This window comes from Bubalus bubalis, chromosome 3 (assembly GCF_019923935.1).
Source record: "Bubalus bubalis isolate 160015118507 breed Murrah chromosome 3, NDDB_SH_1, whole genome shotgun sequence".
Lineage (NCBI taxonomy): Eukaryota > Metazoa > Chordata > Mammalia > Artiodactyla > Bovidae > Bubalus > Bubalus bubalis.
Window position 1 is genome coordinate 6829903 of NC_059159.1, and position 21308 is coordinate 6851210.

At 55.6% G+C, this 21308-nt stretch overlaps 2 protein-coding genes and 1 non-coding gene across 5 annotated transcripts; 2 read left to right on the forward strand and 1 right to left on the reverse strand.

Moving 5' to 3' along the window:
- The first annotated feature begins 1567 nt into the window (after positions 1–1567).
- Positions 1568–2030, forward strand: LOC102412975 (40S ribosomal protein S25-like). The gene has a single exon (XM_044938382.2). The coding sequence runs from the start codon at positions 1604–1606 to the stop codon at positions 1973–1975; it is 372 nt and encodes a 123-aa protein (XP_044794317.2). The 5' UTR covers positions 1568–1603; the 3' UTR covers positions 1976–2030.
- A 9731-nt stretch (positions 2031–11761) lies between these two features.
- TRNAG-UCC lies at positions 11762–11834 on the forward strand. Its single transcript has one exon. It is a non-coding gene; the product is annotated as a tRNA-Gly (tRNA).
- A 1829-nt stretch (positions 11835–13663) lies between these two features.
- Positions 13664–20718, reverse strand: USH1G (USH1 protein network component sans). Of its 3 annotated transcripts, XM_025279477.3 has the most exons (3): positions 20208–20718; positions 16807–18027; positions 13664–15356 (listed from the first exon to the last, which is right to left on the reverse strand). In XM_025279477.3, exons 1-3 carry the CDS (start codon positions 20369–20371, stop codon positions 15353–15355), a joined length of 1389 nt encoding a protein of 462 aa, XP_025135262.3. In that variant the 5' UTR covers positions 20372–20718; the 3' UTR covers positions 13664–15352. The 3 variants fall into 3 exon arrangements, with proteins under 3 accessions (XP_025135262.3, XP_025135261.3, XP_006045274.3); XM_025279476.3 differs by lacking the exon at positions 20208–20718 and having other exon boundaries at positions 16807–18897; XM_006045212.4 differs by lacking the exon at positions 13664–15356 and having other exon boundaries at positions 16803–18027.
- Positions 20719–21308: the final 590 nt, after the last annotated feature.

Genomic DNA, 21308 nt, shown 5'->3' on the forward strand with positions numbered 1-21308 from the left:
CCTGAAACATGCTGGGAAAGATGTGTGAATTCATGGGACAGAAAGTTCAAGGCCTCATTCAAGCCTCTGAGTAGTGGCGGTGGTGGTGGTGGTGGGGTGCTCCCCTCTGAATCCAGCTTTAGCAGCGGCACGTGGGGAGCTGTCTCTCTAGCCCAGTGAGTTTGGGACTGAAAAGGGATTGCTGTAGAGAAAACCCATTCAGAGCTGACCATCCAGGTGGGGTTCCTCTGAGGTACCGCTCACTCAGGGGTGCCCGGGGCTGAAGGCCACTGCAAAGGGCCCTGGAGACTGGAGCAGCACCCGTCCTGGCCCTTCCCATCTGCCCAGGCCCTGACCCGGCGCTGTGGGAGTCTGGCCTTGGCCCTGGGAGCAAAGCCGCTGTGTTGTGCAAACATCCTCCTCCATTTCTGAGGGTCCTCTCTCTTTTCTCGTACGGTTTTTTCATATGGTTTCATATGGAGGTCCCTTTAAAATGAGGCCTGGGGTGGTGGGGGCGGGCAGGAGCCCTTTGGAGGAGGGAGGAGAAGGGGGAGAGGAAGGCGAGGAGGAGGAGGAGGGGAGGAAACGGAAGAGAAACCGGAAACAGAGTCCGGAACGCTTAGGACTTGGGTTCTTTTATCTTCCTTGGCGTTTTCCTTCATGATTTCTTGTGCGTTTATCCGTCCAATTTTTTTTTTTTAAATATATATAAAGGCAAGATTTTATTTACCAGGTCAGCTATTCTAAAGAGTTTGTAATTTAACAGGCCAAAGCACACACCCCCAAGCAAACACACGCACACACCCGGTTCCTTACAGTTTACAACTGCCTCTGCATACTTGACAGGTTTCGTGTAACCCCCACAACTCCCAGAGGAAGAAGTCATCCCCATTTAATTGATGGAGGCCCAGATCTGCCCACAGCCCACCCCCCACAGTTACTAAACAGCAGAACTAGAACTCAAATCCAGGACATCTCCTCCAAGCCCAATTATCTTTTGCTTTTATCAGAGATTCTTAAGACAGAGGCATGGTGTGGTGATGGGGGAGTGACCTTCCCACTCCCTATTCCACCTTTACTTTCCTCTTTTCTCAGATAGTCTGACATTTTCAGGGAGGGGGATACCTATAATTTTAAAACGCATAGTTGCTATTAATGTGCAATATTATACTTCTATAAGGGCGGAATCCCACTGTTTGTGAACTTTCTGGTATCAAGAAGCCCCCCGTCCAGCCTCGTCCACCCTTTGGACATCTAAGTGGTACTATATGAGGCAGATGCTGTGTTAAACAGGCGCAGAGGCAGATGGGTATTGAAGGAGCTCAGAGAGAAGAATCCCTGTGGGGTGGGGCTGACTGTGGTCTCCTTGGAGAAAGGCAGCCTTCATTTAGAACGGACTTAAAGCAAGAGGGTATACTGCAGGTGGTGATGGCCGGGGGAGGGGCTGTGGGTTGGGAGAGATGGGGGAATAACAAAATCCGAAAGACTTGAATAGGCAGCTCACCAAAGAAAAGGTACAAATGACCAATAAACACAGGAAAGATGCGCTATGTTATTAGTCTCGAGGGAAATGCACATTAAAATCCCAAAAAGGAGTGGTTGCAGCTGCTCTCTGGGCTTTGCTATGCCACCCAAGGACGACAAGAAGAAGAAAGATGCCGGAAAGTCGGCCAAGAAAGACAAAGATCCAGTGAACAAATCTGGGGGCAAGGCCAAAAAGAAGTGGTCCAAAGGCAAACTCCAGGACAAACTCAATAACCTAGTCTTGTTTGACAAAGCAACATATGACAAACTCTGTAAAGTTCCCAACTATAAGCTTATAACTCCAGCTGTCGTCTCTGAGAGACTGAAGATTCATGGTTCCCTGGCCAGAGCAGCCCTTCAGGAACTCCTCAGTAAAGGACTTTTTAAACTGGTTTCAAAGCACAGAGCTCAAGTGATTTACACCAGAAACACCAAGGGTGGAGATGCCCCAGCTGCTGGTGAAGATGCATGAACAGGTCCCACCAGCTGTACATTTTGAAAAATAAAACTTCATTAAATCAAAAAAATAAATAAAATCCCAGTAAGAGAGCCCTTCAGATCCAGAGCATAGCTAAAATTAAATAGCCGGGCAGTGCTAATCCTTGGCAAGGCGATGGGAAGTCACGGACCTCTCATTTGTTGTTGATGAGAGTACAAAGGGGCACAAACCCTTTGGAAAACAGTTTGACAGTTTCTTGTAAATATACACTTACCCTGCTGCTGCTAAGTCACTTCAGTCGTGTCCGACTCTGTGCCACCCCATAGACAGCAGCCCACCAGGCTCCCCCATCCCTGGGATTCTCCAGGCAAGGACACTGGAGTGGGTTGCCATTTCCCTCTCCAATGCATGAAAGTGAAAAGTCAAAGGGAAGTTGCTCAGCCGTGTCCGACTCTTCCCAACCCCATGGACTGCAACCTACCAGGCTCCTCCGTTCATGGGATTTTCCAGGCAAGAGTACTGGAGTGGGGTGCCATTGCCTTCTCCGACACTTACTCTGCAGTGCGTGCTAAGTGGCTGCAGTCTTATCTGACTCTGTGCCATCCTATGGTTGTAGCCCTCCAGGCTCCTCTGTCCATGGGATTCTCCGGAAAAGAATACTGGAGTGGGTTGCCATGCTCTCCACCAGGGGATCTTCCCAACACAGGGATCAAACCCTCGTCTCCTGTGTATCCTGCATAGCACTTCTTTACCACTGAGACTGAGCCATCAAGGAAGCCCATTGGAACCTCAGCTTAAAACCGTTGGATTCTTTACCACTAGCGCCACCTGGGAAGTTCTATGGGCTTAACCTGTGACCCAGTAATTCAGCTCCCAGATAGTCACCCAACAGGAATGAAAACGTATCCATATAAAAACCTGAACCCGAACGATCATCGCAGCATTGTTCATTAGAGCCAAGTTGGAAACAGCCTAAATGTCGGCCAACAGGAGAATGGACACACTAAATACGATACCTTCACACAACCTATGCAATAAAAAGACACTGGCAGAGGCAACAGGGTAGATGAACTGATGTAATCTCACAGACATTAGGTGGAGGCTAAGAAGACGCAATTACTGCATGACCCATTTGTGTGAAGTTCAAGAACAGGGAGAGCTAATGTATAGCGATAGAAATCACATCCGTTCCTCCCTGGGGAGGGGTGGGTGGGGGGCATTTATTGCAAAGGGACGTGAGGAACCTTTCTGGGAGGGTGGAAACGATCCAGATGGTGATTGTGGTGGTGTTTACGTGGGTGTGTATACATCTGTCAAAAGTCACTAACAGGCGTGTGTTTTATTATAATCAGACCTCAGTAAAGTCGACCAGGGCAAAACCAAAGCAGCAAAGCAGATTTTGCTTCAAAATGGAAAGAGCGTGAGGCTTCCCTGGTGGCTCAGTGGCTAAGACTCTGCACTCCCCATACAGGGGGTCCGGGTTCAATCCCTGGTCAGGAAACTAATCGGGAATCTAGGGTTCCACATGCCACAACCAAAGACGCTGTACGCGGCGACTGAGACCCAGTGCAGCCAGATACATGAATAAAGGCAATTATTTCCAGATACAAAATACTATATATAAAGTAGATCAGCCAAAAGGGATTTACTGTATAGAATAGGGAGCTACGGTTAATATCTTAGAATAACCTACAGTGGAAAATAATCTGAAAAAAAAAAAAATATATATATATATATATATGCCTGAACCATTGTGCTGTGCCTCTGACACGAACACAGTATTCTGAATCAACTATACTTCAATTTTTTTTATTTTCAAAATCGGTGATGGTTTAAGAGGTATAATTCAGATGGTAAACGTCACCCATAAACGTAGCACACTGAAGTGTGGGGAAGCAGGGTGAGTCTGGCGTCTGAGGTCCCTTGGCCATGGGGTTGACAGCTGAGTGTGTGGGGTGGCGGAGTGGGTGATTTACCAAATTCTTCAGTCCTCTCTGTGAGCCCCTTCTGGGTTCTCAGCCCTGGTCCACTGCCTTCTGGCTCCCAGCAAAGATGAGAAAGACCTGAGAACAAAGCTTGGGGTGAAAGGCTCTGGGTGGTTGGCCCAGGCAGCCCTGCAGCCATCGAGGCTCTCTGCTTGGCTTCTCACAACAGGTCCTGCGGGGGCAGGCCTGGGCAGGCTCCTGACCCTCTGCCCACAGTAGGATGCTAGGCAGAGACAGCCAGGGCTGGGGGCCGTCTACGCCTCCTGGCCACTCTGCTCTAGACCAACCTCTGCTCCCACCCAGCCTCCCACCGTCTGCACAAGACTCAGTTTATGTGAAGAGCACAGCTTTGCAGTCTGGCATGCTTACTAGCTGTGTGACCTTGGGTAAGTTACTCAACCTTGCTGGGAGCCGGCATATTGCATATTGAGTGAGGATCTGTAATAGCTCAACTGGAATTCTATCACTGCCGGGAGCCAGCGTGAGGCACTCCGCCCATGACAAAGGTCATGAGGAAGGAGGCTTGGCATACGCAAAGGCGGGATCGAGCCTCAGGAGTCCCCCTGGAAATTCTCGAGCATCTACCCCCAAAACCAGAGTCTGCCTACTTTCTGCTTTGTGCTTTCACCTACACCTCTGACTTTACGGGGGGCTGTCTCCCACTACCTCTCTCTGAAAAAAGAGTTAGCTTACAGCTCCAGTTAATAATTCTTGGGTGTGACAGTGTTTAACCTACAAACTCCTTTGGAAATCCTCTAGCCTGCCTGAATAGGTTTTTCCAGCCACATGTGATTGTTCAGAGCCTCCCAACTGTGAGAGGCAGGAGATGTTCTAAACTGCCTAAACGCAGATTCCTTTGAGTAGTTAAAAGATTGATTAGAAATTGTATGGTGAAGGGTTTTTCACTTGTTGGGCCAATGTTTGCTGCTAAGTCTCCATACTCCTTACCTACTGTGTTCTTGGCAGTGTATTGATTGATATAATGGGTGTATAGAAATGTAAAATGCAGCTTTGTCCAATGCTTTTTGGAAGGCTGGCGCCTGACTTTGGAATAATCACCTTTAGAGAAAGATAAGTTTCTTAAAATGTTAACAGGCCTCCTGGCCAGAAGATGATGTCAATCACCTGAACTTTTGCATATGATAAGGAAGAAAGCCTGGCTTGCTGCATGGCTCTACCCCTTCCCCCATTATCCTCTATGCATACCTTAAGGTATAAAAACTACTTTGGAAAATAAAGTGTGGGCCTTGTTCACTGAAACTTGGTCTCCCCATGTCACTCTCTCTCCCAAATTCCAGCTGAGTGTCCATCTGGAGCGTGGATGTCCTCTGCGACCATTTATTTGCCTGGGCTTCTAAGACCCACTCGAGAAGGTGTCTAAGGTGGGGCACCTTCCGCTATTCGAGAGGGCGCCTGCGGCCTCCGTGGTCAGAGCTAACCTGGTGTCACGGGTTATATTGATTTTCCGCGTAAACCAAGCCACTCAGCTTCTTTTCTCCACTGAATTTTCCTACTGAGCTATCCTTATTTCAGCTGCTTTTCTCCACTGAATTTCCTCACTGAGCTATCCTTATTTCAGCTTCTTTTCTCCACTGAATTTTCCTACTGAGCTATCCTTATTCTATTACTCTTTATATCTTTGATAAATATTTATAAATAAATAAGTCGCCGACGCCGTCCCCGCTTCGAATACCCTGGATCAGCCGGGGCTGGACCCCGGCACAACCTCTCTGAGCCTTAGTAGCTTCATATACACTACAAAGGAGGGAGATAAATATCAATAGGAGTTTGAATATATTCTTCCTATATCCCAACAGATTGTGTGTACACTCCCACTGTAGAGGTGACTAGACCACAGCCTAAAGTCTAAATTACTCAGCTTGGTCTTTGAGGGCGGCCAAGTTCTAGCGCCACATCTGACTACTTGGGGCAGAATGACATATCCCTGACCTCTGACCCCTGGATAGGGATTGCCTTTTCTCACTTCTCTGTCTTTATTCCCAGGGAAATTGTTTCTATTCTCACCGCCCCCGCCCCATCCAAGCCCCACCCATCCTTTGGGGCTCTGGTGACGTCAGCCACTCCTACAAAATTTATCCAGGGTTTTCATATATTCCACTCATTCAACTTTTTTTAAAAATTTATTTATTGATCTAATTTTTGGCTGTGCTGGGTCTTTGTTGCTGCGTCCAGGCCTTCTCAAGTTGTGGTGAAAGAGAGCTGCTCTCTATTTGCAGTGTTTGGTCTTCTCACTGCAAAGCGTGGACTTTAGCAGTTGAGGTAGACGGGCTTAGTTGCTCTGCAGCATGAGGAATCTTCCCTGATCAGGGATTGAGCCCACGTGCCCTGCATTGGCAGGAAGATTCTCAACTATTGGACCACTGCTCCTGCTGCTGCTAAGTTGCTTCAGTCGTGTCCGACTCTGTGCGACCCCATAGATGGCAGCCCACCAGGCTCACCCATCCCTGGGATTCTCCAGGCAAGAACACTGGAGTGGGTTGCCATTTCCGTCTCCAATGCATGAAAGTGAAAAGTGAAAGTGAAGTCGCTCAGTCATGTCCAACTCTTCGAGACCCCATGGACTGCAGCCCACCAGGCTCCTCCATCCATGGGATTTTCCAGGCAAGAGTACTGGAGTTAGCTGCCATTGCCTTCTCCAATTGGACCACTAGGGAAGTCCATTCAACCAATTTTATTGAGCATCCATAGTGGCCAGGGGCTCCAGCTCTGTCTTTCCCTTCCTCTGACATCATCATCTCCCCGGTTGCATTATTTTTCTTTCTTTCTTTCTTTTCTTTTTTTTTTTTCCCACATGGCATGCGGGATCTTAGTTCCTTGACCAGGGATCAAACCTGTGCCCTCTGTAGCAGAAGGGTGGAGTCTTAAGCACTGGAGCCCCAGGGAAGTCCCTCCCCCTACAGCTTGTTTTCGACGTCAGCTATCATATACTGCCCAGCAGTGATCCCCTGTCATGCTATCTGGCCATAAGATTCAGTGCACTCTGTGTCATCTGCCTGCCTTAATCAGGAAAAGTAACACTAGCTGTTGAAACAAACAACCCCAGGGACTTTCCTGTAGTCCTGAGGCTAAGACCCCGTGCTCCCAGTGCAGGGAGCCAGGGTTTGACCCTGCATGACACAACTCAAAGGTCCTGCATGGTGCAGCAGAGGTCAAAGGTCCCGTGTGTGACAACTAAGACCCGGCCCAGCCGAATAAAATACACCTGCGTGCGTGTGTGCCGAGTCACATCAGTCGTGTCCAACTCTTTGCGACCCCATGGACTGTAGCCTGGCAGGCTCCTCTGTCCATGGGATTCTCCAGGCAAGAATACTGGAGTGGGTTGCCATGTCCTCCTCCAGGGGATCTTCCCCACCCAGGGATCAAACCCAGGTCTCTTACATCTCCTGTATTGGCAGGTGGGTTCTTTAGCGCCACCTGGGAAGCCCCAAATAAATAAATAAATATATGTTTTTTAAAAAGGGAGACTTTGTGCTTTTTTTTTAAGTTATAAAACAAATAGATGATAGAGAAGACTCCAGACTCCAAGGGGCTGGGTGCTCGTGGACCTACCCAGGCATCAATAATAGCACGAGGGGTGTGGTATTAGATGATGCTGGGTTGGGTCTTCCTGGGAGACTCTGGAGTTCCCCACCCTGGGGCAGCGATGATTCCTCCCTTCTGCCATCCAGATCCTTATTTGCTGGGGTTCATTGGGGTTAATTACTGTTGTGGTTGGGGTAGGGTGGCAGGGAGCGTTGCCTGGGACCCAGGGCTTGGAGGGGGAACCCTGAGAGTCAGGGATGGGTTTGGAGACCTGGAGGGTTGGAACCAGGAGTCTTGGGGACACAGGGTGGACTAGAAAGACACCTGCCAGCAGGGCAACCCTTTCTGTGCTCCGAACCTAGGTGAATGGGTCTTTAACCCTTTCTTGTCTTCCACCCATTCCTGCCACCCCCCAAATCATCAAAGGCCCAGCTCTGTGAGGCAAGTGGCATTATTCACAGGGGTGGGGCTGAGTGCGCTGGGGGGAAGTGGCCTCGCCTCTGGCTCAGACCTTGGTCAGCTAAGAGTGGGACCAGCACCTGAAGCTTCTGGATCCAGCAGGGCAGGACCACAGGGACGGGGTGTCTCGGCATCAGCCTCGCCTCCAGGGACCCTCCGTGGGGTGCCAGTTACCTGCAGCCTCCATCCCGCCATTCCGCAGGGACAAAGCCAGGTTGGTGATGGCCCAGAGGCAGATCAAGGAAGCAAGACCGGTGAGGGAAAGGGGCCCGACCTGGATCCGGTGGGGATGCTGCTGAGGCTCTGGGGCCGTTGTCTGTCCCCACCTCACAGGCATTGAGGCTTCCTCAGCATCTTAGGTCCTTGAAAACCCAAGGCTGGGGCTCTTAGCAGCCCAGCCTCCCGCCTTGTGAGGCTTTCTAAGGGTCATCTGGTCCCTCCCCACCTGCACCAGGACAACACCATAGCCAGTGTGGGTGAGTGACTCTGGGGTATGGAGCAGTCTGAAGGGTGTGTGGGGGGCCTGAGGGGGCCAGTTGCCAGGGCTGGAGCAGAGCGGGGAGTAAGGGCTGCGATTCCCGTACACAGGTTCCAGTCCTTGCTGTGTGACCTTAGATAAGTCACTTGGCTTCTCTGGGCCTCAGTTTTCTGAAACGGTGATTCGGAGTGGATGAAGGTGATACTATCAATATGCACTTTACCAGGAAGGTAATAAAAGGGCAAAGCTTTGAGGTAGATAGACCATCACAAATGCCATTCCTTGGGCTATGGTAATGATAGCAATGTTGTTATTTTGGCTATTGATATGATTTAAATCTAATATATATTGGTGTCAGTAATGATAATCATAAATGGTTTCCGTTTCCAGTGAGGAAAAGGGCTGAACACACTCACTTCCTCTGTGTTGTCCTCGTCCTTGCCCACGTTGTGTGTGTGTGTGTGTGTGTGTGTGTGAGAGAGAGAGAGAAGGGCTGGGGTTCAGGAGTGTGATAATCCCCCCACTTCCATTGTTCATGACTGTGCAGAAGGTGTGCTAACATGGAGAGGGGATTTGGGGGTCAGTCCAGCATGGCACTGCTCTCTGCCACCAGCTCAGGGATGCCCAGGCCTCGCTGGTGCCCACTGGGCCCTCCCCCATCCCCAGATCCCCTGCCCCAGGTCCCTGGGCTGGTCTTCTGCCTACTGGACATCAAGGCTGAGCTAAGAGCTTTAGGTAGTTTATCCTCAGGACTGGCCTGTGACGTGGGGTATAATTATCCCCACTTACAGATTTAAATACCAAGGCTTGGAACAGCAAATCAGTCTTCCCAGCAAATATCAGGGCTGGCAGGCCAGTCTGAACACTGCAGCCCCTAGAAGGACCCACCAGGCCCCTCGGTACCCGGATGGCCCTGAAAGGTTGATTCGTCTCTACCCCGTTCGCTGCCTTCTGGACCACCGGCCCTTCTCCCGCTACTGCCCATTCCCGCCACTGGGGCTCTGACTCCTCAACAAGCCGCTCACTGAGTTAGGGTTGGAGGAAGCTTCATGGGAGCCCTCTGTTCAGGGTGAGGGCTGGGGCCGGAGCTTCAGCCTTTCAGTCTGAAGGAGCTGGAGCCCTGACAACGGACAATAGATGGGAGGAGGAGTCTCAGATAGGCTCTAGGGGTGTCCCTGGTGGGTCAGTGGCTGAGACTCTGTCTTGCAAGGCAGGGAACGTGGGTTCAGTTCCTGGTCAGAGAACTAATATCCCACATGCCTTGGGGCGACTAAGCCCATGTGCCACGACTAAGACTCTACGCAGCCAAATAAGTAAATATTAAAAATAAATAAATAAACTCTAGACCAAGTCATGAAGCCCTCTGTGACTGTGCTCACACACACACACACACACACACACACTCACTCATGTGCACACCTCCCTCCTCTGGAAAACCTGGAAACCCCGAGGCAAAGACAAATGAGCAAAACCACAGAGACACATGAGCACACGGAAGCACACAAATAAATACAAGCTTCACAGGACTTTCTGTCCATTACACCCCATCCTTGCATGGATCCACATCAGGATCCTCAGCTGCACCACATCAGGATCCTCAGCTGCATTACATATACCCACACACACGTGGGTGCACACGGGCACACATGGGCACACGTGTACACACAGGCAGACAGCCATGAGTGGTATAGTTAGAGGCTGAGCAGGAGGGGGCAAAGAGGCCCATCTGTCCCCCATCCCACCTCCACAAGTCCTGCCAACTGAGCCCCTGTTCTGACCTCAGGAGCCCCTGAATCACCATTGTGCTGAGTTAGCATCTAGCTCAGTGAATGGGTCTGGGACTGCCATGGAAAGAGCCAGAGTTTGGGGTTTGAATCCCACAGCACTGACATTTCTGCACTCGGAAGCTTGGTGCTGTGCAATGCTCAGTCATGTCTGACTCTTTGCGACCCTATGGACTGTAGCCCACCAGGCTCCTCTGTCAGTGGGATTCTCCAGGCAAGAATACTGGAGTGGGTAGCCATTTCCTCCTCCAGGGGGATCTCCTCAATCCAGGGATTGAACGCAGGTCTCCTGCATCGCAGGCAGTTTTTTTACGGTGTAAGCCACAAGGGGAATCCCGAAGCTTAGAGAAATGACTTAAACCTGCCCGAGCCCTGGTTTCCTTACCTGTCAGACACAGCCGTGACACCGTTTTCCTGGGTTTGCTGGGCCCGCTATGTAGAAAGTGCTAGATACATGCCCTGAGACAGCAGCTGACCAAGTGCAGCACTGTGAATGGTCCAGACTAAATATCCTGGCTTATGCAGTTCTCAGCAGGTCATTGCCTCCCACCCCGAACCTCAGTTGCCACATCTGTAAAATGGGGCTTGTATATCCTCCTGCCCTCCTGCCCTTGAAGGGGTGGCAGAAAGGATACAGGGGAGGGATCCTGAACTACCCTTAACTTTCTGAGACCTTGGGAACATCAGAAAACCTTTCTGATACTCAGTATCTTCACCTGTGAAGGATAAAACCCCTCACCTGCCTACCTCACAGGAGTGGGGAAAGCTTTTGGTAAAGTTCAGACGGTGGCAAAATGAGGGCAGGCTGGTGGGTCTGCGACTGCCCCTCCATAAAAGATGCTCAGCTCCTTGGGCACCTCAACAGCTCAGACTTCTCCAGGAGTCCTTCCCCACCCTTGGCTAGGGGACAGTTCCACAGCCGCTGGCTGGATTGTCAACGCCCCCTGCTGGTTTGATGAGGGTGGGCTCTGTTTCTTTGTCACATAAGGGTCAGAAAAGCAGGACTGCTCACTAGAACTGCCTTGGACTCAGCCACTGAGCCACTGGGGCCACAGGTGCAGGGGGCGCCCCGTGGGCCCGTTTCAGACCCCATGCTTAGCTGTGATCATTACTAACTGGCGCGCACTAAATACTGGGCAGCATGTTAAGTGCTTTCGTGCCTAGTCATTACCCCCTCCCAATGACCTGTGCGGGTAACACTTTCATAATATAAGATCTATTTTACAAATGAGGGAACAGACTCAGAGAGGCTGGGTAGCTTGCCTAAGGCATCATCTGGAGAGGGGAAAAGCCAGTGTTGCCGCCCAGATCCTGCTGCCTTCTGGAGTACGACCACCTCCCGAGCAACCCAGGCTGGTCTCAGAGAAGGTTACACAGACACACCCTGGGAGGACGGAGTATGGTGCCTCCCGGGACTGTCTAACCTGGGGACAGGAGGCAGCTGGCAAAACAAGAGGCATCAGGCGACCTAGTGTTACTTAACCCATTTGGCTGCTCTGTGATCTTTGGCTAGCCCCCTTGCCCTGTGGCCTCAGTTACTTCATCTGTAAAAAAAAAGTTTGTTGGGTCTTCCCTGGTAGTCCAGGGGTGAAGACCCTGCGCTTCCAATGCAGGGGGCCCAGGTTTGATCCCTGGTCAGGGAACTAAGATCCTGCAAGCTACAGAGCAGGCAAAAAAAAAAAAAGTGCCACATACCCTGAGGCCCTTCCTGCCTCTGATTTATCCCACCACCGCCACCTACTGCAACTCTGCAATCTCATTTATGATGTAAAGTCACAGCAGTCTAACCAAAGCTTCTTATTATTTCTTTAAAAATTTATTTATTTATGTATTTATTTTTGGCTGCACTGGGTCTTTGTCCCTGCAAGGGCTTTTCTCTAGTTGTGATGAGCGGGGGCCACTCTTCGTTGCGGTGCTGGATTTCTCATTGCGGTGGCTTCTCTTGTTGCTGAGCACGAGCTTTTGCGTGTGTGGGCTCAGGAGTTGTGGTTCCCAGGCTTCAGAACACAGGCTCAGTAGTCGTGGCACACGGGCTTAGTTGCTCTGAGGCATGTGGGATTTTCCTGACCCAGGGATGGAACCCATGTCTCCAGCATTGGCAGGTGACTTCTTCACCACTGAGCCACCACGGAAACCCTAAGGTTTCGTAAACTGGGGTCCCTGGACCTCTGCCGGCTACAGGAGCTGCCTGGAATCAGGAGGAAAGTTGTGTGTGAGTGTAAACGTGTTCAATATGCATTTTTCCAGGGCAAGTGTCCATTCTGGCACCAGATTCGAATCCCCCAAAGCTAAGAATCATTGATTAGTTTAGCATTTTAGAATTTCCCTAACCTAGATCTAAATTTTAAGGGGAATGAGTAGCGAAAGGTGAATCCCTACTGTATAAAACCCCCCTTCACTGTGTTTATAGTCCCCTTAGGCCTCCTGGAGCCACACCAGCTGCTGCACCGCAGGCTTCCACCCGTGGGGACCCCAGCCCCCACTGCTTCCGGTTAGTCTAGTCTCCACGCCGAAGCTCGGGTCTGTTCCGTCTCGTCTTCTGGCTTTCTCACCCCTATGTCCGTCCCTGGACCGGCGGCGCTAGGAGGCGGGTCTTTGGTGAGGTAGGTGCAGTGACCAGGACCGCCAGTAGGGGTCGCGAGGTGGCGGAACGCCGAGGAGCACCCGAGGGCGGCATCTCGCGTCTCTGCATCTTAATTGGTCCCCTTGGCAACCAAGGTGGGGGTGGGGATGGGGGTGATGGGGGGTGAGGAAGGCCTGGCAGCAATCAGGAGGCCTGGGTCTCCTCGGTAGGCCTCAGGTTTCCCATCTGTAAAGTGGAGGGAGGTGGCCTAGAACCTCTAGACGCTTGCTAGGCAATCTTGTGGCTCTGATGTCCTATAAACCTTTCTGATGATCCTGGAGGGAGGAGGCTGTCTTGAACTGCCCCTGGCAGCAGCACTGGGCCCAGCAACCTTAGAGAAAGAAACAAAATGCCTCCAGGGCCCTTTCCCAGACTTGACTGAGAAAACAGAGCCCATTGTCCTGCAGCTTCAGGGCAAGCCTTACCCCTGGGAGAAAGGACATCCTAAATAGGACTGCCCCACGAGTTTCCTGGGGATGATGAGGGAAATGGAGACCCCACTGGAGGCTGGGGTGGGCTGGGCCTAAAGATCCTCCTCACTCAGCTGTTGGGGGGCTCTCTGAACCCCCTCTCTCCATCAGCTCTAAATCCTAGGTCCAGAGAGAGCAAGATGAAGACTTGGGATGAGGGAGGCTCTGCAGAGATGTGTGGGGGCTGCCCTACCATCTATCCCAGGACCCCCTCCCCTCCAAGGAAGAGGACCAAGTCCTCATAGATACAAAAAGTCCTTCTTCTGCCTCCACCCTCTTGCTCTCTTCACCCACCCGTGTCCCACCCCCACATGAGTAAAACAAGACACAGTCAAAAACGCAGAATGTTTTCTACAAAAATTATAATGAGCCTGCCGGAGGGGCACTTCATACAGTGATGGGAATTGGGGAACCTGCCCCACCCCAGCACTGGGAGGACTGGGGGGACGCTGAAGCCATCCGTGGACAGGGAACTGGAGAGGAAGGCAGCTCCCAGCACTCCGGGAAAGTTGCATCGGCACATAAGGGTGGCCGCAGACCCAGAGACCAGGCAGAAAGACTGAGGTGGGCTCAGGGCAGCCAAGCCTTCAGTGTAGGAACAGGGGCCTTCTCCATTACACTCCCATCTTGGAGCATGTGTGTGCCTGGGGGCCATCCTCAAACACAGACACACCACAGCGAGGCCTGTGGTGTTCTGTGGGGGTTCTCTCACCCCTGCCCCAGCCAAGGGGCCCCAGGAAGGAGCAGCTGGGGGCTGTGGCAATGCCCCCCCCCAGTAGGAGCCGCATCCCAAGCTGAAGATCAGAGACGGGGGGACCATTGTCGACAGAGAGCAAGGACACATCCTCATGGGGGTATATGTGCCCCCTGTGTGTGGGCTTTAGTGACTCTCCCACACTCAGGACCTGGTCTGAGGACCCTCCGAGGCTGGCCTTTCCACCGACCTCACCAGCATGACAGGTCAGGGACTCTAGCTAAGCTCTCCCTCACCTGCTACCCATGCAGAACCAGAGAGGCCCCCAGCGGCTTCCAGAGCTTGAGCGACATCCACCAACCAACCTCCTGACACAGAGCCCTGGGAGTCTGGGGACAATCAGAGCTTAGACTCTCCACATCCCCAGGCTCCCAGGGTCCACCTTGCAGGCCTTGCCCACACTTGGCTGGACACCTGGCTACAACCAGTCTCTGCCCTCCTGGGCCTGGGGGACTCTGAACCAGTTGGCAGATGCCTTTGCCCAGTGCAGAGCATCCCCGCCGGGCCATAATACTGCAGCCAGTTGCTCTAGCACCTTGGATCTATGGCCCTGACCCTCTGGGGTCTTAGGCAGGGGGTAACAGGTTGGGTAACCAGGCTGCACATCCAAGGATAGAGTGAGTGGAGAAGGTCAGGGTGGGGAGGGCCAAGTCAGGCTGGACCCCGCACCGGGCTATGCCAGAAGGGCACCAGTCACCCCACCCCAGCCCAGCCTGGCGCTCCAACCCCCCACCCCCAGCATGGCCGGTAGAAGGACAGGGGCTAGCCATGCTCAGTGACAGGCAGGGGACTAAGCTCAGGCATTTGGCTGAAGAGTCTAGCTGGAAACCGCCTCCCTGAGGTGTATGTGGGGAGGGGAGGCAGCCCAAACCCTTCCTTCACAAAAAGGTAGCAGGTGAGTCTGCAGACTGAGCAAGATGACAGGACCCTCGGAGGAGGGGTGAGGATGGACCATGGTCCCCGAGATAGGTGCCCCCATCCCCCCACACACACTTCCATGCAGCTCTAAAGGGCACTGGGGATGGCCTTCCACAAATGCACGTCTTTTAAAGCCACTCAAATAGATGTGGCTTAGGGACCCTGAAACCCCTCAGAATTGATGTTCTGGGTCACTCTCTTGGCCTTCCAGGTGCCTGCAGGCCATACCCTCCACTGCAGAGTGTGGACAGGAGTTCAAGAGAGATGACCCACACAGTCCTTGCTCCGGGGAAGGGGCCGGGGAGCTGCAGGGCTGGCAACTGTGAGGACCTCGTGGTCCCCCTGTGGGTTGTGGCAACTTGCAACTCATTTTGGTCTGGGGAGAGGAGCCCCCTGTTACCTGTGGAGAAACAGACAGAAACAGACCTGAGCTAAGAATCTTTGGAGGCACTATTTTAAGCCAAGACCAACTATTTTGCCGACTTACCTTCCCTGGGCAGGCTGATGGTCAGGGATGCAAAGAGTGGCCTCAGGGTGCCCTCCCATCCCCTAAACTCTAAACCAGACGCCTTTCCCCACCCCGCCACCAGCTGTGCCCAGCTGTGCAGCGTAAAGGCCAGAGAGACCAAAAGGGGGCGGCAGTGTTTGCTGGGTTTGTGGGACATCACGACGGAGAGTCAGGGCCAGGCGGGCCAACGATGCTGCCAGTGAGACGATGCTGCCAGTGAGACGGAGGCCCTCGGCTCCCTTGTGGCTTTTTGAAGGTGACAACTCCGCCCTCAAGGCTGCTGTTGGCCCTGATGGGAGCATTTGCTCATGTTCCTGGTTTCAGTGTTCAGGGACCAGCAGGTAAAATATCTGCCTTGAGGGTTTGGGCATCTGGAGAGGTGACTGACTGCCATAGCCTCTATCCCATGGGAGTCACCCTGTCCCTAGGCTCTAGAGCCACAGGGATCAAGCCCGACTCTCCACTCAGCAGCAAAAGGACCTCCGGCGAGCTACTCTAACCCTCCGAACCTCCACTTGCTCACCTGTCAGATGGGGATGACACAGCCCCTTCACGTGAGAGCTGGGGAGGATTAACTGAGAGAACTTGCACAAGGGCATCTCTAGTACCCAGGAGATGGCAGCGCTCAAAACAGCCTGGCTGTGATTGCCACTGTGTCATCCGTAGGAAGACACCCATTTTCCTCCATTTTGACATCTTCAAAATTGAGATGCATTTGACATCAGCAATGTAAACTGGCAGCTTCTTTGTCAGAATTGGGGGTAAATAAGTGGTTTCCCTGATGGCTCAGTTGGTAAAGAATCTGCCTGCAACGCAGGAGACCAGAGTTTGATCCTTAGGTCGGGAAGATCCTCTGGAGAAGGAAATGGCAACCCACTCCAGTATTCTTGCCTGGGAAATCCCAAGGACAGAGGAGCCTGGTGGGCTACAGTCCACGGGGTCGCAAGAGTCGGACACAACTTAGTGACTCAACTTCAACTTCTTCAAGTGGAAAGTGTTAGTTGCTCAGTCGCGTGGGACTCTTTGGGATCCCAGGGACTATAGTCTGCCGGGTTCCTCTGTCCATGGAATTCTCCAGGCAAGAATACTGGAGTGGGTGGCCATGCCCTTCTCCAGGGGATCCTCCCCTCCAAGGGATTGAACCCAGGTCTCCTGCATTGCAGGCAGATTCTTTACCATCTGAGCCACCAGGGAAGCCCCGGTAAATAAGTGGGGCCTCTTGTAATTGATACCACCTGGTTATTACCTACCCCCCCTCCTCCCCAAACGGCAGATCCACCCACCCCAGGGGGTTACACACAAGCCCTCTCTTCCCATCCCTGCCGAGGCGCTGTGCACTCACAGCTCGGTGTCCTCCAGGGCCGGCGGGCGCTCCAGCGCCTGCCTCCGCCTCCGCACGGCGCCCAGGATCTTCTTGCGGGGCCCCAGGGGCACGCTGATGCTGCGGAGGTCGAGGTCCGAGCAGAGCATGAGCGCCTCCAGGTCTATCTTCTCCTGCCGCAGGAGGGAGGTGAAGTCCTCCATGTGTAGGGAGGCCAGGAACGTTTCCAGCGGGCTGGTCTCGGGCTCCAGGTCCTCATCCAGGCCCAAGTCCAGCTCGTCCCAGGGCAGCTCCTCCCCGCAGCTGCGGTCCTGCAGGCTGTTGGCACTGCCCAGGCTGTCGTCGTCGAGGCTGGGGGAGCTCTGCAGCCGCCCCCGCGGCGGGCCCGCGCCGTCTAGTGCCGCGTCCTCGCGGCCCAGGCCGTGCAGCCCGCTGCTCAGGTAGTTCCTGCGGAACACCATGGTGCCCAGGCCGGGGCGGGTAAACAGGGAGTCGTGGCCGGAGTCGGTGCTGACCTCCGAGTGCGCAGGCTCGGCCGCCAGCGTGGCACGGGAGACGCTGTCCTCGTCGGAGAGGAACATGTCCCGGAGCGGGGCGCGGCCCCACTCCTTGGGGTTGGCGTAGGTGCCCTGGCGCACGAACATCACGTCGCTGCCCAGCTGCAGGCCAGAGAGCGAGCGCACGCTTTTGCGTCCATCCTCGGAGATCTTGAAGGTGCCCTCACCGCCCTGCTTGCGCCGCTCCAGCTTCCGCTGGATCTTGGTCTTGCCCGCCTTGGCGGTGCCGTGCAGGGTGGCCTGCGAGTACGGCAGGTGGCCGGCGAGCGCCAGATGCTGCAGCCGGCCGCTCAGGGTGCTGGACGTGAGGCTGGAGAAGCTGAGCGAGTCGGAGCGCTCGGCCAGCTCGCGCCGGTAGCGCCGCTCCATGCGCTCGTGGTGCTTGCGCTGCAGCTTGGCGCACTCGCGGATGCGCCGCTCCGCCTCACGGAAGGCCTTGTCCTTCAGCTTGCCCACCAGCTTGGGGCTGAGGCCGCTCTGCTTGGCCGCGATGGAGTCCAGGTAGCGCACGCACTCCATGTGGCCCTTCATGGCGGCCATGTCCAGCGGCGTGTGGTAGTCGTTGTCCAGGCACCAGATGTTGGCCCCGAAGGACACCAGGAAGGAGAGGCAGTGCAGGTGGCCATTGGAGGCCGCCAAGTGCAGGGGCGTGTTGCCCCAGATGTCGCACTTGTCCGGGTCACCCCTGCGGGACGACACGCGGGGAGGGGTGAGGAGCCATCGCAAACTCAGGCCGACAGTCGGCAGACAGCAGCTGCAGGCGGGGGAGGCGGCCGGCCTGGTTGAGCTCCCCCCGAGGCACCCCAGAGGGACTCCACGGCCTGAGATGACTTCTCCGACTCCAGGACACCCGAGACCCGCAGCCCGGAGCCACTCCAGGCGCCTAGAGTGAGCCAGGGGTTCAAGGTGGCCCAGGCTCGCAGAGGGTGGGGCGACGGAGAAGGCGGGGCCAGGGCCGGGCCTTCCCCCAAGAGCACCGCGGGCTGGGAATCTCGGGGGATAAATATTTGATGCCCCGAGAGAAAGGAGTGAATTATTCATGGTGCCCAGCGGGGAGCTGGCCCAGAGAGGTGGTGGGCCAGGGCCGAGTGCGGGTCTCTCTGCAGGCGTGGGGAAAGCGGCTGCCAGTACAGGAGTGGTGTACTAGTGGGGTGTGCTGGGCTTGAGCCCCCGGAAGTGGGTGATTGGGTGCCTGTGTGTCCCCAGGACCGGCCACGTCTGCAGGGAGCAGGGCCAGGCCTGGCAAGCCCGCGTGTGAGAGCAGGTGTTGGGTCTTGGCCTGGGCCAGGAGGGGAGCGTGGGGGCAGCCAGGACCGGAGGGGAGGGGGCAGGCATCCTGCCACCTGGGCCCAGCTGCCGTCCAGTCCTGGGGCCACCGCATCTTCACGAGCCCCAGGAGGCAGGCTGGCTTGGGCCTGTCAGGGGGACCCACGCAGCCCCTCCATGCCAGACTGTTTCCCCTCCTCCATGCTCGCCCCTCCCTCAAGGGCCTAGCTCAGGCCCTCTGCCCCAAGCTAATGAGGAGGCCACCCCGCAGGGCTGGAGGAAGAATCGCTTCATTGTGTGACCCTCCTCCTCCTACCCGGCAGCCCCCTCCTCATTGCCACTGCTGGTCTTCAGGTCCTGCATGTGGGAATGAGTTGCTGGGCAACAGGCCCACACCCCATCAAGCACCAGCCCTTGCCCTCCGGAGGAGCTGGAGGGCTTTGTGCACTCAGGGGGCCCCCTTTGTCCCCTCTTCCCATGAATTTCTCCAAGGGGCAAGCAGGATCACTGTACCCTCTTGGCGTGGACAGGGGCCAGTCCTGGCCTCTTGGAACGTGGCTCAGCTCCTAGTCTTGGGGGCTGCTGTCATCTGCTGCTGGGGCCTGGGGAGCAGCCGTGGAGGGAGGGCAAAGGGGGGGCTCCCCGCTCACCCCATGCTCCAACCGCACGCCAGGGCCTGGCACCAAGCCAGCTGGGCCCCTTTGCCTGCACCATGATTTCCCAGGCCCTGAGATGTTCATGTTAACCCTCCAGGGGCATCTCTGGCCTCCCTTTGCCCCATCCAGGCCGCCCTGGTGTCCGGGTCAACCTGGCTTCTCTTTATTAAACCACTGGGGCTGGCAAGTGGTTCACAGGGTCGGGCAGCCCCAGGGAGCCCAAGTAAATAGCCCTGGGCACCGCATCCCTCAACTGCTACTTCCAAACCCCTTCCCTGGCCCTGACACTTGGATGCAATGCCCACTCGTGTCCCCCCACCCCCCTGCCCCCGCACAACTCCAAAGGGAGGGTGAGGGAGCCCGTGTGGGGGAGGGGGACAGAGGGAGCTAGTTAATGGGGTGGCTGAACCGAGTGGCATTTGGTCCTGCGGGCAGTGCCCATAAATCCCGAGAGTGAGCAGGGAGCGAGCCGTGTGAGAACAGTGTGTGGGGGCTGTGGGCGCTGGTGGGGAAGACTCCTTGGGCCCCCGGCTGGGGGGTGGGGGTGGGCAGTGGGGAGGGGCTCCTTTGGCAGCCCCACTTGTGAGGTTTCTGCTCCTTCTCCCCCACCCTCTCATGCCCTTTGCTCTGGCGTCCTGGCACTACCCACCCAGGTGGCCCCTCCCACTTTCTCCTCACTCTGAAGCCCCCTCCCCCACCCCAGGCCCCCTCCTCTCTCAGTCCCACATCCAGGTCACAAATGTCACAGGCCTCGGCTTGTCTGCACCTCCCACAACTGCCAGTCTCCCAGGTCCCACCTTAGGGCCTTGTCCTAGGGAAGAAGGTGACTCAGACGAGGTGGGGGGAATATGCCATAGAATTGGACGGGAGGTGATCTTAGGGGCTCCAGATGGGCCCTGAGGCTCTTGCCCTCCCCTAAGGGGCCTGGGCGGCAGGCACTCACCCTCGGCTCACAATGAGGCGCAGCGACTCCAGGTTGCCGTGGTAAGCAGCCCAGAGGGTGGGGGTCATGCCATCCTCGTCGGGGGCGTTCAGCTCCTTCCTGGTGGCCTCCTTGAGGAGTTCCAGGTAGCCGTCCCGAGCCGCTCGGTGGTACTGGTCGTTCATGGCGCCTGACTTGGACGGGGCGGGCCGGGGACACGGGGACGTGCCCCCCGCGGGGGAGGGAGGCGGGGTTAGAGCTGAGGCATGGGGCTAGGGGAGGGGGCCGGGCAGGGGCCGGGGCCGCCAGCCCCTGCCGCCGCAGACCAAGGACGGAGCGCTCCAGAGCCGCCGCTACTCCGACATCTGAGCCGCGCACCCGGCGTGGAGGGTGCGGGGAAGACCGCCCGCCGCCAGGAAGGCCGCCCCGCGCTGCCCCTGGGTCCTAAACTCCCTGCTGCCGAGTGCACGGAGATGACCCTGCCCCTGAGCCCACAGGACCGGCCCCTCTGCCAGAGGGTCACCCCAGCGTCCCGCCCCGGGAGGCCCAGTCTGGGGGCAGTTCGAGGTCTGTCCTCAAGAGAGCCCAGGCGCGGCGGCCCCCGATGTCGCTACCCGTCGAGGGAACGGGCCAAGGACTGGGGAGGGATGTCTGAGGGCTGTCCTGACCCCCCGCCCCCTGGACAGAGGGTCCAAGAAGGTTAGGAGGACCGACCGCCAGACGGTCAGCGATCCGCACTCAGCTGTCCAGGCCGCCCCCTGCCCGCTCTGTCCAGTAGAGGGCGCTGGAAGACTGGCCAGGGACTTGATACCCAAGTGCGCCCTCGCAGCATCCGCCGGAGCAGGGATGCGGGAAGCGCTAGAGGAAGACCGGACTTGGAGTCCTGCTGAGGGTGCCAGGGGAGGGGGGGGGGAGTGGGGGGGGAGAGGGGGGAGGGGAAGGGGCATTAGGGTCCCGATCTTGGGGAGGCAATAGAGGAGCACGAAGGTAAGGGCCGCCGGGGCAGGGGGCGCGTCGGGGTGCCCGCGAGCCCTTGGGGCGTCTGTTGAGCGTCGGCTTTCGGGGCTCTGGGTGTCGGGATCGCGGGACGCCAGGGCGCGGTGGGCGCCGGGGGCGGGGTGT

Bases quoted from the DNA above. Each gene is read 5' to 3' on its own strand.
- LOC102412975 (XM_044938382.2), top strand. From the start codon at position 1,604: ATGCCACCCAAGGACGACAAGAAGAAGAAAGATGCCGGAAAGTCGGCC.
- USH1G (XM_025279476.3), bottom strand. From the start codon at position 18,383: ATGAATAATTCACTCCTTTCTCTCGGGGCATCAAATATTTATCCCCCG.